This window comes from Protopterus annectens, chromosome 8.part0 (genome assembly GCF_019279795.1).
Source record: "Protopterus annectens isolate FY-2018-M chromosome 8.part0, PAN1.0, whole genome shotgun sequence".
NCBI classification, from domain to species: domain Eukaryota; kingdom Metazoa; phylum Chordata; order Ceratodontiformes; family Protopteridae; genus Protopterus; species Protopterus annectens.
Window position 1 is genome coordinate 895280732 of NC_056741.1, and position 16906 is coordinate 895297637.

Below are 16906 nucleotides of genomic sequence, written 5' to 3' on the forward strand. Positions count from 1 at the left end.
AAGGGGTTTGGTGGTGGGTATTTATTTATTATTCATCACTGGATAATGGGTATTGAGTGTGTTTATTCAATGTGAACTACCTCTTGCATGCCATATCTGTTATTTTCTTTCTTATGTTATTCTCTGGTACCACTGTATCTATGTTATTGGCACGGCATGTCTCTTATGAACCGACATTTGTAATTTTGTTTAGGCTGCACTTGTGTGGTACTAAATGACAATAAAGTTTCTTTGAATCTTTGAATCTTTGATGGAACACAGGTTATGGGATGGAGTGCCTTTAGATTACGTCAGAGGATTCATGACTTCCTGAGGTGAAAGAAAGCTGCTCTAGCCAAAATATCAGTAGAGGGTAGGGCTAGCCAACTGGTAGTGTAAACCTTGGCTCTAAATGATTGTCTCTGTTGAAGTGACACCCTGACCCCATGTGCAAAAAAACAGGAAAAAGGGGTTTGTGGATTGAAATATGGATGGATGGATGGATGGATGGATGGAAAGGATGTCCCTGGTTAAAAGCTTTTGCATTAAAATGTGGTATGGCAAAGTAATGTCATGGATAGCAAGTGGAGGAATCCTAAACAAAGATCATAGACAGAAAGAAAGTGTAGATTCTAGACGTAAGAATTTCAAAATGTCACATGGCAACTGGGAATGCACTGCTATAATACACAGTGACAGCCTCATTATATGTTTATTAGCAATACTGATCATTTGTTTATCTTATTTATTAGCTTCCTGTTGTTAAATAGCACAGGCTGTCTGAGCCAGCAGAGGCCCTGTTTCAGCAGTGTACCAGGGAGAAAAGTTGCATAATATACAAAAGCTGTAGCACATGACAAAATAAATGAACACTGTACAGTGTATAGATAAATGAGATCCATAGCACAATAAAAATAGAACACATGATAGCACAGAGTAAATTTGCTTTGTATATTTCACACAATAAACCTTATATCTAGTAGTAGTAGAGAGTACATTTAAATATTATGTATTTGATGCTTACACTTTAATTGCAGTTTAGAATTACATAGCGGTATGGTGAAAGGTCCAGAATTAAGCCTGGCTGACGCAGAAAAACAAGTGAAGAACTAGAAGGGGTGTAGAAGTTGCTGTTATTAAAAAAAACAGATACAGATGAGATTGATAGCAGGAAGTATTTGAAATAGAAGGTAAAAGAAGACATGGAATGAGTACTATAGTTTGTATAGAACATTTAGTTCTGTCAAAATAGTATTTGAGTTGTCTGTGTGGCTACCCAATATATGGAGTATTCTTTCTTACTCATTTAAGGTTCGGAAAAGAAAATGAGGACGTAGTTTGGCTTAAAGTAAACTCAGATACAACTTTAGGCATAAAAGAAGGATAAGTTCTCAAAGAAACTCTGTCCCTATAGCAAATGATATGGGGTTGACTCACCATAAGAGCTTGTAACTCAGATAACCTTCTTGCATTGGTGACAGCAATCAGTAAAACAGTTTTCCTTGTTAAGAGCCTCAAGTCTGCCAGGTTAGCAGGTTCAAATGGAGCAAGTTTGCTTCTCTAACAAAAGATTAAGATCCTAAGGAGGGGCAATGAGTTTCTTAGAGGCTTCTTATGCAAAACCCCTTTCAAAAATATTTTGACGTGAAACTGCAAAGAAAGAGGAGGATCCATGGTCAGACATGCTGAAATGGCTTATAAATTAACCTTAATATAGGAATAAGAAAGGCCATAAAATAGCAACTCACACAAATATTATAAAACCATAGAACAACTTATCCCTGAATGGTGCTGGTTATGTTGTTGGTACAAACTAGAAAACCTTTTCCATTTGCCAGTGTATGATTTTCTAGTAGCAGGCCTTCTTGCCTCCTTTAGTACCTGTTGCACATCTTCTGTAAACAGGTGCCTAAAAGAAATTAAGACCCTATCATCCAGGCAGTCGACTGAATTTGATTGATGCTGAGGTGAATCAAACAATTCTGTTCTTGCATGAGTAGATCCAGCTTGTGTGGAAGCTTGCAGTAATTGCTCCTGGCCATTTCCAAAACAAGGGAGAACCATGGTTGCCTGGGCCAGAAGGGAGTTCCCACAATGACTGTGGGGAATTCCTTCTAAAATTCGGATAGTAGTGGAAAGGGCAGAAAAGCATACAGGAACATTTCTGTCCAGAGAAAATAAAAGGCATCTGTCCCCCAGGCCTTCTTGCATGGAGTTCTGGAACAGAATCTTGTCAGGTGATTGCTCAGAGAGGAGGCAAAGAGGTCTATTTGAGGAACTCCCCATGGATGGAGCCAATCTTGAAAGACCTCCTGATCTAGTTTCCATTCTTGTGGATCTGCCTTGGTCCTGCTCAGCTTGTCTGCCACACAGTTTTTCTCTGACAGAATGCAGGATGCCTACAGAGTGAGATTATGCTGTGAAGTTATATCACAAGCTAACATAGCTAGTCTGCAAAGAGGGTATGACCAGTTCCCCCTTGATTGCTTGTTGATGTGCCACATGTCTGTGGTATTGTCTGTAACCCAGGGACCAGAGATGGTTCAAAGAGTTAAATGCCTTGACCAGGGCAAGCAGCTCTTTGATATTTATGTGCTATGTGTATCTATCTTTGGTGTTCCATACCCCCCTCCACTTTTATTCCTACTGTAACTACTTCCCAAGCAAAGTTTAAAGGGTCTGTGGTGACTGAGATCTGGATTTAAGGATATTTGCTATTTCGACCAAATGATTTCTCTTCTGACAAATCCCAGCACTGAGATTTGAAAAGATAAGGGTGTTGGTGCTGGGGCCAAAAAGATTTGATACCATTGTATCCTTCTTATGTAGACTTTTTCCAGGGGTATTATGAGAATCATAGATGCCATGGGACACAAAATTCTGAGGTATTCCCTCACACTGACTGAAGTTTGAGTATAAATTCTTAGAAATAGATCTAGATCTACATATATTTTTCTTATAGAAGAAAAGCTCTTTGAACTGAGGTGTCTAGTTGATATCCCAGAAATGCAATCCTGTATTAAAGAAGTCAAGAAAGACTTTTGAATGTTCTCTTGGAATCCCAGCTTGTGTAAGAGTTCTCTACCCCAAGAGAGAGATTCCTGAGAGTATAAAAAAAGATTCTGTAAAGATAAGCATGTTAACTAAACATGGAAAAATGGGGTTCCTATTACGTGATGGAAAGTATAAAACTTCGAACATCGCAAGATTGAACTTGCATGTTCGAAGTTTTATAAATTCGAAAAAAAAAAAAAACAACAAACAGAAAGTAACTGTCGTAAGCAGGGGGTCAAGCCCCCCTGCACCCCCCCACCCCCCGCTCTTTAAATATACCAACTCCGAGATCGCACTACAGTGCGGAAAGGGAATATTTCCCTTTACTGCACTGTAGTGCGATCTCTGAGTTGGTAAAGAGTGGGGGATGTGGCTGCTTACAACAGTTATTGAGCTGTTTTATTTTTAATTGGAATTGCTGAAACTTTGAACATTCAATAACGCAATAGGAACCCGAAAAATGTGGATACCCCGTAGCCTGCAATAAGCTATTATTGGAGCAAGGCACTTTGTGAGCAGTCCTGGTGCAGTGGATAGTTCAAAGGGAAGGTAAAGGACTGATAATGTAATCCAAATACACAAAACCTTAAGAAACATCTAAAGTCTGGATTAATAGAAATATGATGAAATTTTAAATCTAGTGTTACCATGAAACTTGAAGGAGGAAGAAGAGGTAACAGGTTATGAAGTGACATCATTTTGAATTTGGGTAATATCACAAACAGATTTAGGAAAGAAAGATCCAAAACTGGTCTCCAAGCATTCTCTTTCTTTTGCACTACATCCTTGAATGAAAATGCTTCCCCATCTGGGAGGGAGGAACTGGTTCTATCACTCCCTGGAGCAGCATGTGATGAAGAATCGGTGGAAACAAGAGTCTGATCTGGAGGAAGAGGAATGACCCCATGGTAGGGAAAATTTCCTCTGTCTGACATCTGTGACCCTGATGAATGATTTCCAGAACCAATTAGTCTTAAACTATCTGTTGCCAAAATGAAAAATGGAAATTTAGACTTTCTGCAAAAAAGGGGAGCCAAGGTGGGAAGGGGGTTCACTAGGTCTCTTAAATAGTCATTCAGATTTGTTGGACTGTCCTTGGTTTTGGGAGGTTTGAGACTTCGTTTTGGAGCCCCCTTGCCAGTTTTTCTTAAACATCAGTTTACCTGTATTTTTTTAGAATGTTTAATCTGCTTTTTTTGCCAAAATTGGATGAGGAGTTAGAAAATACCTTGGAAAATTTGGAAAAGGTGGGCTGAAAAATCTTAGAGATTACTTGCCGCTTTCATCACATTTTTGATCATCTCTGCAGAAGAGGGACTAAGCACTAGATCTCTATCCTACAGTGAATTTAAAATCTCATTTTTAACATCATCTGTGAGGTTCTATAAATGCAGCCACGCAAATCTTCCCAAAACAGTACCAGTGGCCATAGACCTGGAAGAAGTATTAAAAGAGTTATAAATACACTGTAAACAATGAGTATTGACCTGTGCATTAGAAGAAATAAAGTTATTTAAGTCATTTAATCCTGAACAGCAAGAAGCTAATTAACACTTTTGCTTCCTGAGATCTTCTGAACCAAGAAACCACTTACTTCTCAAGAGCTTTTCTCCAAAATTCTCTAGTGAAATCACTTGTCATTAGACTTATAATATCTTATAAATAACGTGAGTTACAAAAAATGAAAATCACAATATCTCTTTAGAAGACAATGGGTTATGTAATGGTGTTAGTATCAATGGTCTGCCTTAATTTTATGCATGTGCAGAGCTGGATCCATAACTAGATGACATAGGCAGTCGCCTTGGGCACGCTGGCTGGGATGGGCCTCTGCTGTCTGGTGGGGGGGGGGGGATGCCACTATGTTTACTTTTTAATTTTAAAAAAGTAAAAATTATATGTCTTCTTTAAAGGCGTTCATTTTTAAAAACACCCTCTGTGTGCAATGCACATTTGCATCCTGTTGTGTGTCCAGCCCACATACACCTGCTGTTGCTTACTTGTGTCAACACATGGTGTACACATCTGCTGTTGATTGCTTCTTCTATTCAATATCTGAGCACAGAAGTTAAACACATGCCCATTCCTGCTGCCTGCATCTTCTGTTTGTGAAACATTATTAGAATACAGCACAAACATTATCAGTAGGTTAGATGCTTTTCTTCTGGAATAGGGTGTGTGTGTGTGTGTGTGTGTGTGTGTGTGTGTGTGTGTGTGTGTGTGTGTGTGTGTGTGTGTGTGTGTGAAGCCTTCTCTACCTTCCTGGGACCTTAATATTGTACCTGAAAAATTGACTCTGGCTCCTTTTGAGCCTGCTGCTTCAGCTTCCCTACAACATTGTACATGGAATACTATTGCTCTTTAGGGCCTTACCTCAGCTAAGAGAATTCCTGAACTCCAGGCTCTTATGGCTGTTCCTTTTTTTTTGTTTGTTTTGTTTTTTCATAGGGACAGGGAGTCTTTGTGCTAATTATTTTTTTATGTCCATGGTGTTTAACAAATTGTCTTTTGATCAATCTATTAATTTGCCTTCCTTTTTTCCTTCTCCACAGTCTGCTCAGTGAGAAGGCTTTTCACACCTTGGATGTGCATAGACAGCTCAGATATTATTTAGATAAGACTAAGGCCATTTGTATGTCTGAGCAGCATTTTATTTTCTTTCATCCCAACTCTCTAGGTTTGGCTGTTTCTAAGCAAACCATATCCTCATTATATCCTCATGGATCTCTAAGGGCATTTATTTTTGTTACTCCTTTCATTGAAAATCCTTTCTGCCTCTGTAAAGGCTCATTCTGTCAGGCTTCCTCTGTTTTTTTTTTCAAAGAACTGGATACCAATTCCATCCTTGAGGCTGCTACTTGGACCTCTGTCCATACTTTCACTAAGCAATACAAACTGAATGTTGTTTCCAGAGAGTGAGCTGGCTTTGCCAGAGCTATACTGCATGGGTTTCTTGAGGGCTCTTCTGGACCTTCCTCCTCCCAAGGTTCCTCTGGAGCTTTTGTACTCTCCCTTTAGTGAGGAATGCTACAACAGTGATATGGAAGGACATAGTACAGTTGTGCAAAATCTTAACATAACCGTGGATGTTCTTCTCCTCACTGTTGCAGTATTCACTCCCTCCATCCCTTGTACCCCTTCTGCTCTCCTATTTCTCCTTCTGGATATACATGTTTCCCATAATGCCTAGCACTATTGTACCTCCTAGGGCTATTCAGTTCTGAGGTATGTACATCTGCACATCATCTTTATGCCCTACGCCTTGAGTGGGGAGCATACGTGTGATGTACGAAGTCTATAAAATAATAAGGCCTTGGTATACTGGATGGACATTGGGCTACACCTGGCAGGGAATCCCTTTGGTAACAAATACTGCAACACTGAAGAGAAGGATACCCACTGTTACAGTAAGATTTTATACAACTGTACTTTCTGACAGTATTTATTAAACTCCCTGAAAGGGAAAACCATCCCAGTAGATTGGAAGCACCAGTTCTTCTTACAATCCAAGGTATCCTCTGAAATCAGTCAGTCTGGGCTGCTGATCTCTAGTGTTTGCCTTGCTCATGTTCATTCACTGATTATCAGCTTTACCCTAACTGAGTCATATCACAACCCTGTTTCGGCTAAACATCATAATCGGAAAATGAATATAGTTTTTTTTTATCCTTATTTTCCCCAACCAGCAGCAGTTTTTGTAGGATTCCCACGTAGTCAATGATGATCAAATGGCCCCTCTTTAGCCACATGTACTGCAGGTGCATAAAACTGGGTATGATGTTAGATTTAGTGGAACGAATATCCACCAGCAGGATTTAACTAAGCCATGGACACTGTCAGGGGTAAAATGCTTAATGAAATTATGAAGTCTGCTACTTGACAAAACACTTTTAATATAACCAGAGATGTCTTTGAATTTTAAAGGTGATATAAATAAACGTTATTATTACCCACCTAGTTTATTAAGTGCACAAGATTGCAGTACTACTTTTTGTTGGTTTGACAGACACATTACAAAACATCAGAATAAGATAACTTGCAGTGGTTTGGGGCCTCCAGTGACTGCAGAGTTCACTGGTGCCTAAAGCTGGCTATGGATCCAGCTATGATGACTCCATCTCTTGAAGTTTTATTTAGCATCCATACTTTGTCTTGTGGATAAGGCTTGGCTTGATTTATAGTGCACATGCTGATTTTTCTCTTAAATTAATCCTTTATTGTGTACCAAGGAGGATATCGCATAGAAGGACTATATATATATATATATATATATATATAGTCATGAGGTCCACTACAGGTCTTGATTGTGTTGTACAGACTCCAGTGTATCATCCAACAAACTTTTTGCAAATCTCACCTTTAAACTCTTACTTAGTATGCAGTATGTATGAATTTTGAAATATTATTCTTGAAAATGGTATCGCAGGTACAGGAAAAGATTGAATTAACAACTGACATGGTACTGGACTATTTTATCACAGAAAATTTGAAAAAGTATTGAGAAGAAAGAAGTTTTATAACAAAGCATACCTTGATGGTCATATACTTTATTGATTTGTCTGCATTTGGCATTTACTTTCTATGAATACAATTAGTAATTTTTAAATTTGTGTTGCAGGATTTTAGGATACACACCTGATCTGGATCCAGAAATTGTTGATGATGCATTTGTACGTGCATTTAACGTTTGGAGTGATTATACACCATTAAAGTTTAAAAGACTCACAGATGGAGATGCAGATATTATGATTAACTTTGGTCGCTGGGGTAAGCAAACATTTTGCGCAGTGCTTAAATTATTGGAAAGTCTGTATAAACTGTGCCTTGTATGCCAAAATTCTCTGGTATGTGTAAGTCCCAGGAAGATAATAGTGCTTCTTGGTTCATTTTAATTTATATTACAGCTGTGGTTATACCAGTTTTAAGTAGTTAAAGGTGCTATTATGTGTCTTGGTAGATAAGAGGCCCTTTATGAAAACTACAGGTGACATTTATTTGAGTGTAGCTATAGTCCTAACAGCAAATCAAGAATTACTTTCCTGTGGTCACATTAACACTCAGTAAAATCTGACAGTACAAGACATTCTGTTCACATCTATATTGAAGGATGAGGCAGGCATTTCAGCTTTTAACTTCAGCTACATTATTGTACATTATAACTTTAAATGAACAGGATGGTAAATGACTTTCCTAAACTTCTTTTATAGCTTTCCTCAACATTCTGAATTTAGAAGCACTAGATATTTGCACAGAAGTTCAAATAAACATCTTTTAGAGGTAAGATAGGCAGGAATACTTTGTAGTATGAGTTGAAAAGATTGCTATAACATTTTAATATCCCCAAGGTATGTAGTAGAGTAAACAGAATTACTTACCTTCTCCTTGCAAGTTTTTGTGATATATAGGACATGAGGTGCACCTTAGATGTAAAGGTCCCTGCTTCATAATTCACAAATAAGAGTCTGTGGAGTTATGTAAGTAAGAAAAACATTCCCCAAGAGTGCACTTCAAGTGAAACACAGCATACTTTCTTTCCTTTTGTATATTATTTCTACTCATACTGGAGGAGGCATCCTCATGTACCTGCATGCACTTCTCATACATAAGGCATTAGGGCCTTCCTCATAACTGGTTTCATGGAAATGCATGAAGGTTTTGCTTGTATCTCCTCAGTTCATACAATTCTCATTAGCTGACTGGGATACAGTCTGGAGAAGCTGCCAGTAAAGCATGTTTTCCTGATTAAATATTGAAAGTTAATTAAGTGTGTGCATTTGAGTGGAAGTCACTGAGCTACTTTACTTGAATTAACAAGAGAAATAGTCTGTTTTATAAATTATCCTTTTAATGTTATATTGTTAAAGGATGTTATTTTAAAACCATAAATTACATTAGATGATGGCATTTTGTATAACGGTATAATGGTTAAAGTGTTTACCTCACAGATGTAAGGTACAGCATTTGATTATCACCTTTGGTCACTGCCTTGTTATTAGCTAGGTGTGTAATAGTCTGCAAACTGATTGCCTGCTGTGTTGGGGTTGGAATTTGGCATAATGGTTAAGATGTTTACCTCACTGACATAAGGTACAGGCCAGAGTTTAATTTTCACCTTTGTAAGGGAAATTGGCTACGCTTAAAAGGGTCCACATAACAGGCTTTTACTAGAAAGGCTCACCCAGACTCTGCTAAACTTTGATGTGAAGGAAAGGTTAGTTTGATTTTTATTTGTTGTATTACTTTATTGCCTTTTTCTATTTTGAATACTGTGATATGTTTTATTTACCTTGTGTTTTACTTGTATTCTGCTTTTAACTGCATATTAAAACTTGAAAAGACACCACAGCTCTGTCTCTTGTGAGTCAGGCAGAAATTAGTACAGGTCAATAGAACAGGTCAGTTAAGGTCAATCATCTGTGAACTGAGGGGGTGGAGCTAGGAAATAAATCTTCTATTTAAGGGGTAAAATAAAACATTTCAGAGCTTTACTAGAAAGGCTCACCCAGACTCTGCTACACTTTGCTGTGAGGGAAAGGTTAGTTTGCTTTTTATTTGTTGTATTACTTTATTGCCTTTTTCTGTTTTGAGTACTGTGATTTGTTTTATTTACCTTGTGTTTTACTTGTATTCTGCTTTTAACAGCATATTAAAACTTGAAATGAGACCACAGCTGTGTCTCTTGTGAGTCAGGCAGAATTATTTCCCCACTCTCCAACACCGTATTTCTAGTTGTCTTTCCCTTGTGTTAATTTGACCATAGATCTCATTTCCTCTCTGTTTTTACTGGTTTGTGTGACTAAGCACAAAATTATCATTTTGTGAAATCACTCCCCTTCAACTATTTAAATTTATTGTCCATCCTACTGTATTCCATACTACCAGAATACAAAAGTGACCACCATCCTTTCAACCTATCTTGCTGTTTTAAAAATAGTGACTCTCCACTAAAACTTAACTTTTTAGACAGGTAAAACTTAAGTTACCTACTTTCACATCTAACTCCTCTAGTGCACACTGCAGTGTTTAGGATAAACCATTTTTTTCATCTTACCCTTAAGCATCCCTGTGACTAGCACTTGCTTTAAAACCTGCTGGAAAGCACTAGGAAGTCTTAAACTGATACAAGCACTCAACCTTCCTTGTTAATAAGGATAAATTAATCATAGGCACTAAACAGCCTATAATTGCAAAGTACCTTGCTAAGGTAAAGGAAAACCACTCTTGTAATTTACAAAAAAAGCACCAAACCAGGCATGTCCAAGGGTCAGCTTCTGGTGGTTTCTCCTGTCCACCTGGTGAATCTGGGCATACTGGGGCAATACAGCAATTGCCTCATGTACACAGACAACCCTCTCCTCCTACCACCCAACACTACAATCTGCGAGAGATGCACTTACATAGCCAAACTGGAAGCAAAGCTCTCTCCACCCAAGATTGTGCTAGACAGTCAAGGAGAAGATTAACACCCACACTACACCTCAAGCAACACATAGCCCTTCTAAACCCACACCACCAACACCCTCACATAGCAACACTAAACCCACATATGTGGAGGCCCATAACAGTAATCTGCCCAAGCAACAAGGACCTCTGAAGCTGAAATGCAAACAAACACCAATCACAACCAAAGTGTCACATAGCTCACAACACCAGTGTGCCATCCAACAACAGCCCCTAAGGCAAGACAACTTACCCAACACTTTAGTCATAGGTGACTCTATAGTCAGGCACACTGATGTCCCACTCACCAGGCTGAACAAGGAGAAAATTACAGTCAGCTGCCTGTTAGGTGCCAGGATCCACCACATAACGCATGCAATCAAGTCATTCCACAACAAGTACAAATATGACTCTGTCGTTGTCCATGTTGGAGTGAATGACTTGAGACGTACCTCCCTCTACTACATGGAAAGAGACATGGAAGAGGTCTTGGATCATGTGGCACAGGTATTTATGACCGTAGCCCTGAGTAGCATCCTGCCTTCACCTAGAATGATGCCACCGTATAAGGATAAAATGATTGACTTCAACAATTGGCTAAGCTTCTAATGTCATTCAAAGGGGATCCAGTATCTGTCTGGCTGGGATGACATGATCAACAGACCATGATGCTTTGCCAGAGATGGTCTGTACCTGTTGCCCCTGGGATTCAGGTTACTGGCTAAGGCTCTTGCCACTCCTATAGTGCCTTTTTTAGGCAAAGTTCAAAGGACAAAACCACCACCGTAACGGGTACAAGCATGCAAAATCTGAAGGTAATGCTACTCAATGCTAGAAGTCTAAACCTCAAAGGCACTCCTAAAAATGGAGAACATTGATATATGTGCAGTAACTGAGACCTGGTTCAAGGCTCCAAAGAGCACCCTTGCAATACCAGGCTACAACTCGTACCACATTTTTCGGCCACCAAACCAGGACCGAAACACTAAAGGTGGAGGAGTGTCCATATTCACCAAGGATATTCACAACACCAGGCTAGTTGCCCAACACAATGCATCTGAAATTCTCCAGGTGCAACTAACACTAGGTAAGACTGCAATCCAAACTGTAACTTGCTACAGATCCCCCACCATGCCCCAAGATTCTCACTACACCTTTCTAAATATACTGGAAAATATTAAGATACAACCAAACACCCTAATACTGGGTGATTTCAACTACTCTGCCATTAACTGGGACAACTACTCGTGTACCAACACCTTTGCCCAATGGTTCTTGAAATTCATAAATTCCAATGCTCTGGATCAACTAATCCTTAGTCCCACCAGGGGCTCCAATATCCTAGACCTGGTCATTACCAACATGGGAAATCGATGCTCCACACCTATGGTCACCCCCTTGTTGGTCAAGTCTGGCCATAAGCTAATCACCCTTGACATCGACATCACACCCCCACCCCCCAGTAAGGAAACCTCTGTAAAACACTTCTCCAAAGCCAACTTCATGCTACTCAAGTCAGAAGTGACAGACTTCATGACACCCATGCAGACGGGAACTGAAAGTTTGACTGCTGAATCCTACACTAAGGCAATGTACAAGCACATCCACTCATGCATGAATTGTGCCATCCCCAACAGAACCTAGATTCTCTCCTCCAAAAAAAGGAAGCCAATCTGGTAGTCCCTTGCCATAAACAAACTTTACAACAAAAGGAAAAAAACTGTTGCAGAAAAGAGGAAAATCCCAAGATGCAAAAAAACTCCCTTACCAGCCTCAGTAAGAAGCTGACATCCCTCATAAAATCCTCCAAAGCTAGTTACGAAAATAAAATTGCCAAAGATTCCAAAGACAACCACAAGGCATTCTATAGCTATGTCAAGAATCTAAATGGCAATGCTCAGATCTGCTCTGAACTACAACAGAATGGCATTAAATATACTGATCCCAAGGATATTGCCAATATCCTTGGCAGAGAGATTCAGTGCAAACTTCACCCCCTTCTCACCCCCTAAAGGGCCCATCTCAATACCGAAAGATTGCCAAATTCCAATAATAATGGACACACAGGTAAAAAACACACTCTCCAAAGCTAAGAATATAGCATCCATGGGACCAGACGACATCCCAGGCTGTGACTACATGAACTACAAAATGAACTGGCACCTCACCTAAGTGTCATGTTTAATCATAGCCTCACCTCATTATCTATTATTAGCTACCATTATCCCACTCCACAAGGGGGGATCTACCTTGGATCCCGGGAACTACCACCCCATCAGTCTGACAAGCCTGATCTGCAAGGCCATGGAATGTATTATCATGGAACTTATAAACAAAGACATTGACAACCTTCAAACACTGGACCCCACACAGTTTGGGTTTGTGAAGGGACGATCTTGTCTCCTGAACCTGATTGACTTCTTCAAATCCGTCTCCAAAGCTGTGGACAAGGGTAAGGTGGTCCACACACCCTATCTGGACCTCACCAAGGCCTTCAACACCATCCCCCACTCTGGAATCATAGATAAACTTACTAAGCTGGGCATTAATCCCTATGTAACTCAATGGGTTGCCAACTGGCTTACTGACAGAACCCACACTATAAAAGTAGCTGACTCCAAATCCAGCTCCAGACAAGTGACAAGTGGAGTACCTCAGGGTTCAATCCTGGGACCGTTCTTGTTTGGCATCTACTTCTCTGAAGTACAGGCCAACACTAAGGGACTCTGGTTAACAAAGTTCACAGATGACTGCAAACTGGGAGCCATTATTAAATCCCCAAATGATGTGGATATTCTACAAAAGAGCCTTACAGAAACAGATGCTTGGTACCAGAGCCATGGGCTCAAGCTCAATGCCAAGAAATGTATAGTTATCCCTTTTGGGAAAAAAACATGTACCCATGAATTACCACATAGGTGGCAGTACACTAAACACCAAAACTATGATAAGAGACTTAGGGACACAGGTGGACAGTGGTCTCACCTTCAATAACCACATCACCACAACAGTCAGGAAATCCTTCTATGTGGCACGCCTCATTGCTAAGAGCTTTTCATCCAGAAAAAAGGAGGTCATTGTCCCTGTGTACCCATCCCTCATTAGACCCATTATAGAATACAACGCCCGTTTGGTATGTACCTCTCAAGACATCGGCAACAACTGGAAAAGACACTGAAATACCTCTCTAAAAGAATCACAGGCCTGAAGCAGATGCCTTAAAAAAACTCCACCTATACTCTGTCACATATCATCTACTCAGAGGCGATCTCTGCTTAACATACAAGGCCATGTCAAATCCAGAGCTGTTGGACATGCTACACTTAAAGAAATCCCAATCCCTCAGAGACACATGCTCCAGGGATCTAAACCTTGTCATCACAAAGAACAAAACATGCTGGAGGGATAAGTTCCTAACCCAGAGACTCCCCAGACTCTGGAATAGGCTGCCCATACATGTCAAGCAGAACGCCTCTTTGGCTCTCTTCAAAAGGAACCTTGATGATTGGATGGGAGATAGGAAATTCACCCTGGGGATCACGTCAGTTGCCCTGCTGGACAAGGGTCCAGGGAAGTAAATACTGTGGGAAGAAATAGCCAGGGAATTGTTATGGCTAGGCTTGTATAAGCCCTAGGGCGACTAGCCTAGTACCAACCTATGAACCTATAACTGTGAACTTGTGAATTGTGCACTACAATATCAGGATAATTTCATGACTTAATACATAGATTTATAGTAAAACAATAGGATTTCAGCATAGGTACTGGTATATTGAGCAACTGTAGGCTATGATATTTGGATGCTGTTATATCTAAATGGATCTACATCAGATCGAGTTTTCAGAAATTCAAAATTCATACTGATGAGACCATATGATCGAGTTTCCAAAAACACCAACACCAAAAAAAAAAAAAAAAAAAACACAAAAATATACCCCACACCCCCTGCAAATTATATATACCAAGAGATTGCACTACAGTGAAGAAAATGGTAACTTTCCCGATCCTCGATGTACTGCGAACTCCATTTCAAAGCTTCAGCTTTTCAAAAACTGTCATATGGTCTCGACAATATGAATTTTGAAGTTTTGAAAACTCGATCAACTGATAGGGATCCATCTAAACATATGTTAAAATCTTCAGCCATAAAATGTATAGGAGAGCAGACTTTTAAATCACATGCACTGTATATAAAGTTTTCCAGGATATTAATTTTAGCTGTACTGGAGAAGCTGTCTAAAATGTTTTTTTTTAAGTACCTTTCATAAAAGCCATACACAGTTAATGATAAGCCTAAGAATGGGAGTCAAAGGCATTATGATAGTTGGATATGGAAACTCTTGGAACTTTACACCAAATGAATGGGAAAGAAACTGCAGAATTTCAGGCATAGACACAGAAAGGGATCAAACACCTTAACCACCTGCCCAAATATTGAAACCTTTGCATTTGCTTTGATTTACTCTGCAAGTGAATTCTTTCTGAGATGCAAAAAGGATGTGAATGAAACTGTGAGATAATGAGGGATCCTTCACCATTATCAGAAGTGGGGAAATGACCAAACGGTCAGTCTGAGCTTGAGCAGGTCTGGATGAGGCTGTCCCAATGGGTGAGACAGAAAATCTTGAAAATGATTTAGAAGCTATTGGTACTTTATCAGGTGAGGCCTAAACAAGGGAAACTGTGGTTGTCATGGCCAGCATTGGCAATGAAGATCATTGTGGCTTTACATGTTGCAGCTTTTGGTAAGAACCTGGACATCAGAGGAATTGCTGGAAAGGTTTAAAGAAGTCCAGTAGGCTACTGCCTGACTAAAATGTCTCTCAGGGACTATCCCTCTTGGAGGCTGTCCTTCTAGAGGGATTAGGGCAAAATAGGTGCTGCACTTGGTATTGGTTGAAGTTAAAAATAAATTGCAGCAAAGATGGCCCAAGCAGTTTATGTAATACCCGATGAGCTACCATCGCATTAAGAGACCAATTCTGAGGCATCAAGACAGATCTGTTGAGTATGGCTGCAAGGTAGTTGGTCCTTCCCACAATGTGCTTTGTGATTAGAATGCGATACATAGATATCGCCAATTTCCAAATCCTCATAGCCTATCAATAAAGGGTGTAGGATTTGGTTCATTCTGGCTTGTTCAACTAAAGCTCCATGGACATGCTGTCAGTCTGGAAATTGGTCCCAGAGATAGGAGATCCTGGAATTCCTACAATTCTAGGATAACCACTCTTTTCTCCAGGATATTGAGGTGACTATTGGCCTCTATCTGATCTCAATTTGCTTGTACCATCTTCCCCTCAAAATGCCCCTCCCATCCCACAGAGGAGGCTTCTATGGAGACTGTCACCCTCAAATGAGGAAAAACAAAGTGTCTTCCTGCATGAATAAGGGAGGAGGTTAGCCACAATTTCAAATGAGCCTTGCATAGCTGAGCAACAATGACTGGAGTAAAAAGATGGTCCAAAAGCTTTGACTACTGGACTCTGAGGAGCCACTTGAGAAAGCAATTGAACTGGAATTTTTATCCCATTCATCTTTCTGTTTAAAAAAACATGTTTGCATGGTTTTGTGCATTGTGTAGTGCCGTTTAACTAGGGTTAAACTATTCCCAGTGCCAGGAAGTCTGCTCTTCAAATTTTCAATTAGAACTAGCCAGTTTTCTAGTTTTAGCACTCAAGACTGTTTCTTTGTGTGCAACACTTGTTCAAAACTCGTTGCAAGCACTAAATAATTTACAAATTACTACTGCACTCAACTTTGTTCACCTGTCAAGAGGAAAACAGTTTATAGTACTTAAATTAATAAGTACCTATCCAGGTAAGTATAAGGGTCAGCTCCCAGTGTTTCCTTGTCCAGCTGATGAATCTGCACATCTTGGAACAATGTAGCAATTGCCTCATGTACACTGACAACCCTCTGCTCTTATCACCCAACACTACAACCTGTGAGAGATGCACTTACATAGCCAAAGTGAAAGCCAAGCTTTCTCCAGCCAAGACTGGACTAGACAGTCAAGAGGAGAAGGTAAACACCTGCACCTCACCACACTCAACAAATAGTCCTTCAAAACCTACACCACCTAACCCCACACATAGAAACACAAAACATAAATCTACATTCACGGACGCTCTCAATAAAAATCTGCCCAAGCAACAGAGACCTTCAAAGTTGAAATGCAAGCAACCACCACCCCCCAACACTACCCAAATGACACATAGCCCACAAAATCAGTGTGCCACTCAATCTCAGCCCATAAGGCAAAACAATGTACCCAACACACCAGTCATAGGCAACTCTATAGTCAGGTACACTGATGTCCCACTCACCAGGCTAAACAAGGAGAAAGTTACTGTCAGCTGCCTGTCAGGTGCCATGATCTACCACATAACACACACACTCAAGTCATCCCACAACAAGTACAAATATGACT

General features: G+C 39.9%; 1 protein-coding gene across 1 annotated transcript in view; it reads left to right on the plus strand.

The window, feature by feature from the left end:
• The window catches only part of LOC122809143 (72 kDa type IV collagenase-like), a 792577-nt gene that overhangs the window by 228581 nt on the left and 547090 nt on the right, over nucleotides 1–16906 (plus strand). Inside the window, exon 4 of the mRNA XM_044080418.1 lies at nucleotides 7652–7800. Coding sequence (XP_043936353.1) covers nucleotides 7652–7800 — 149 coding nt within the window. The remainder of the gene's footprint in view (nucleotides 1–7651; nucleotides 7801–16906) is intronic.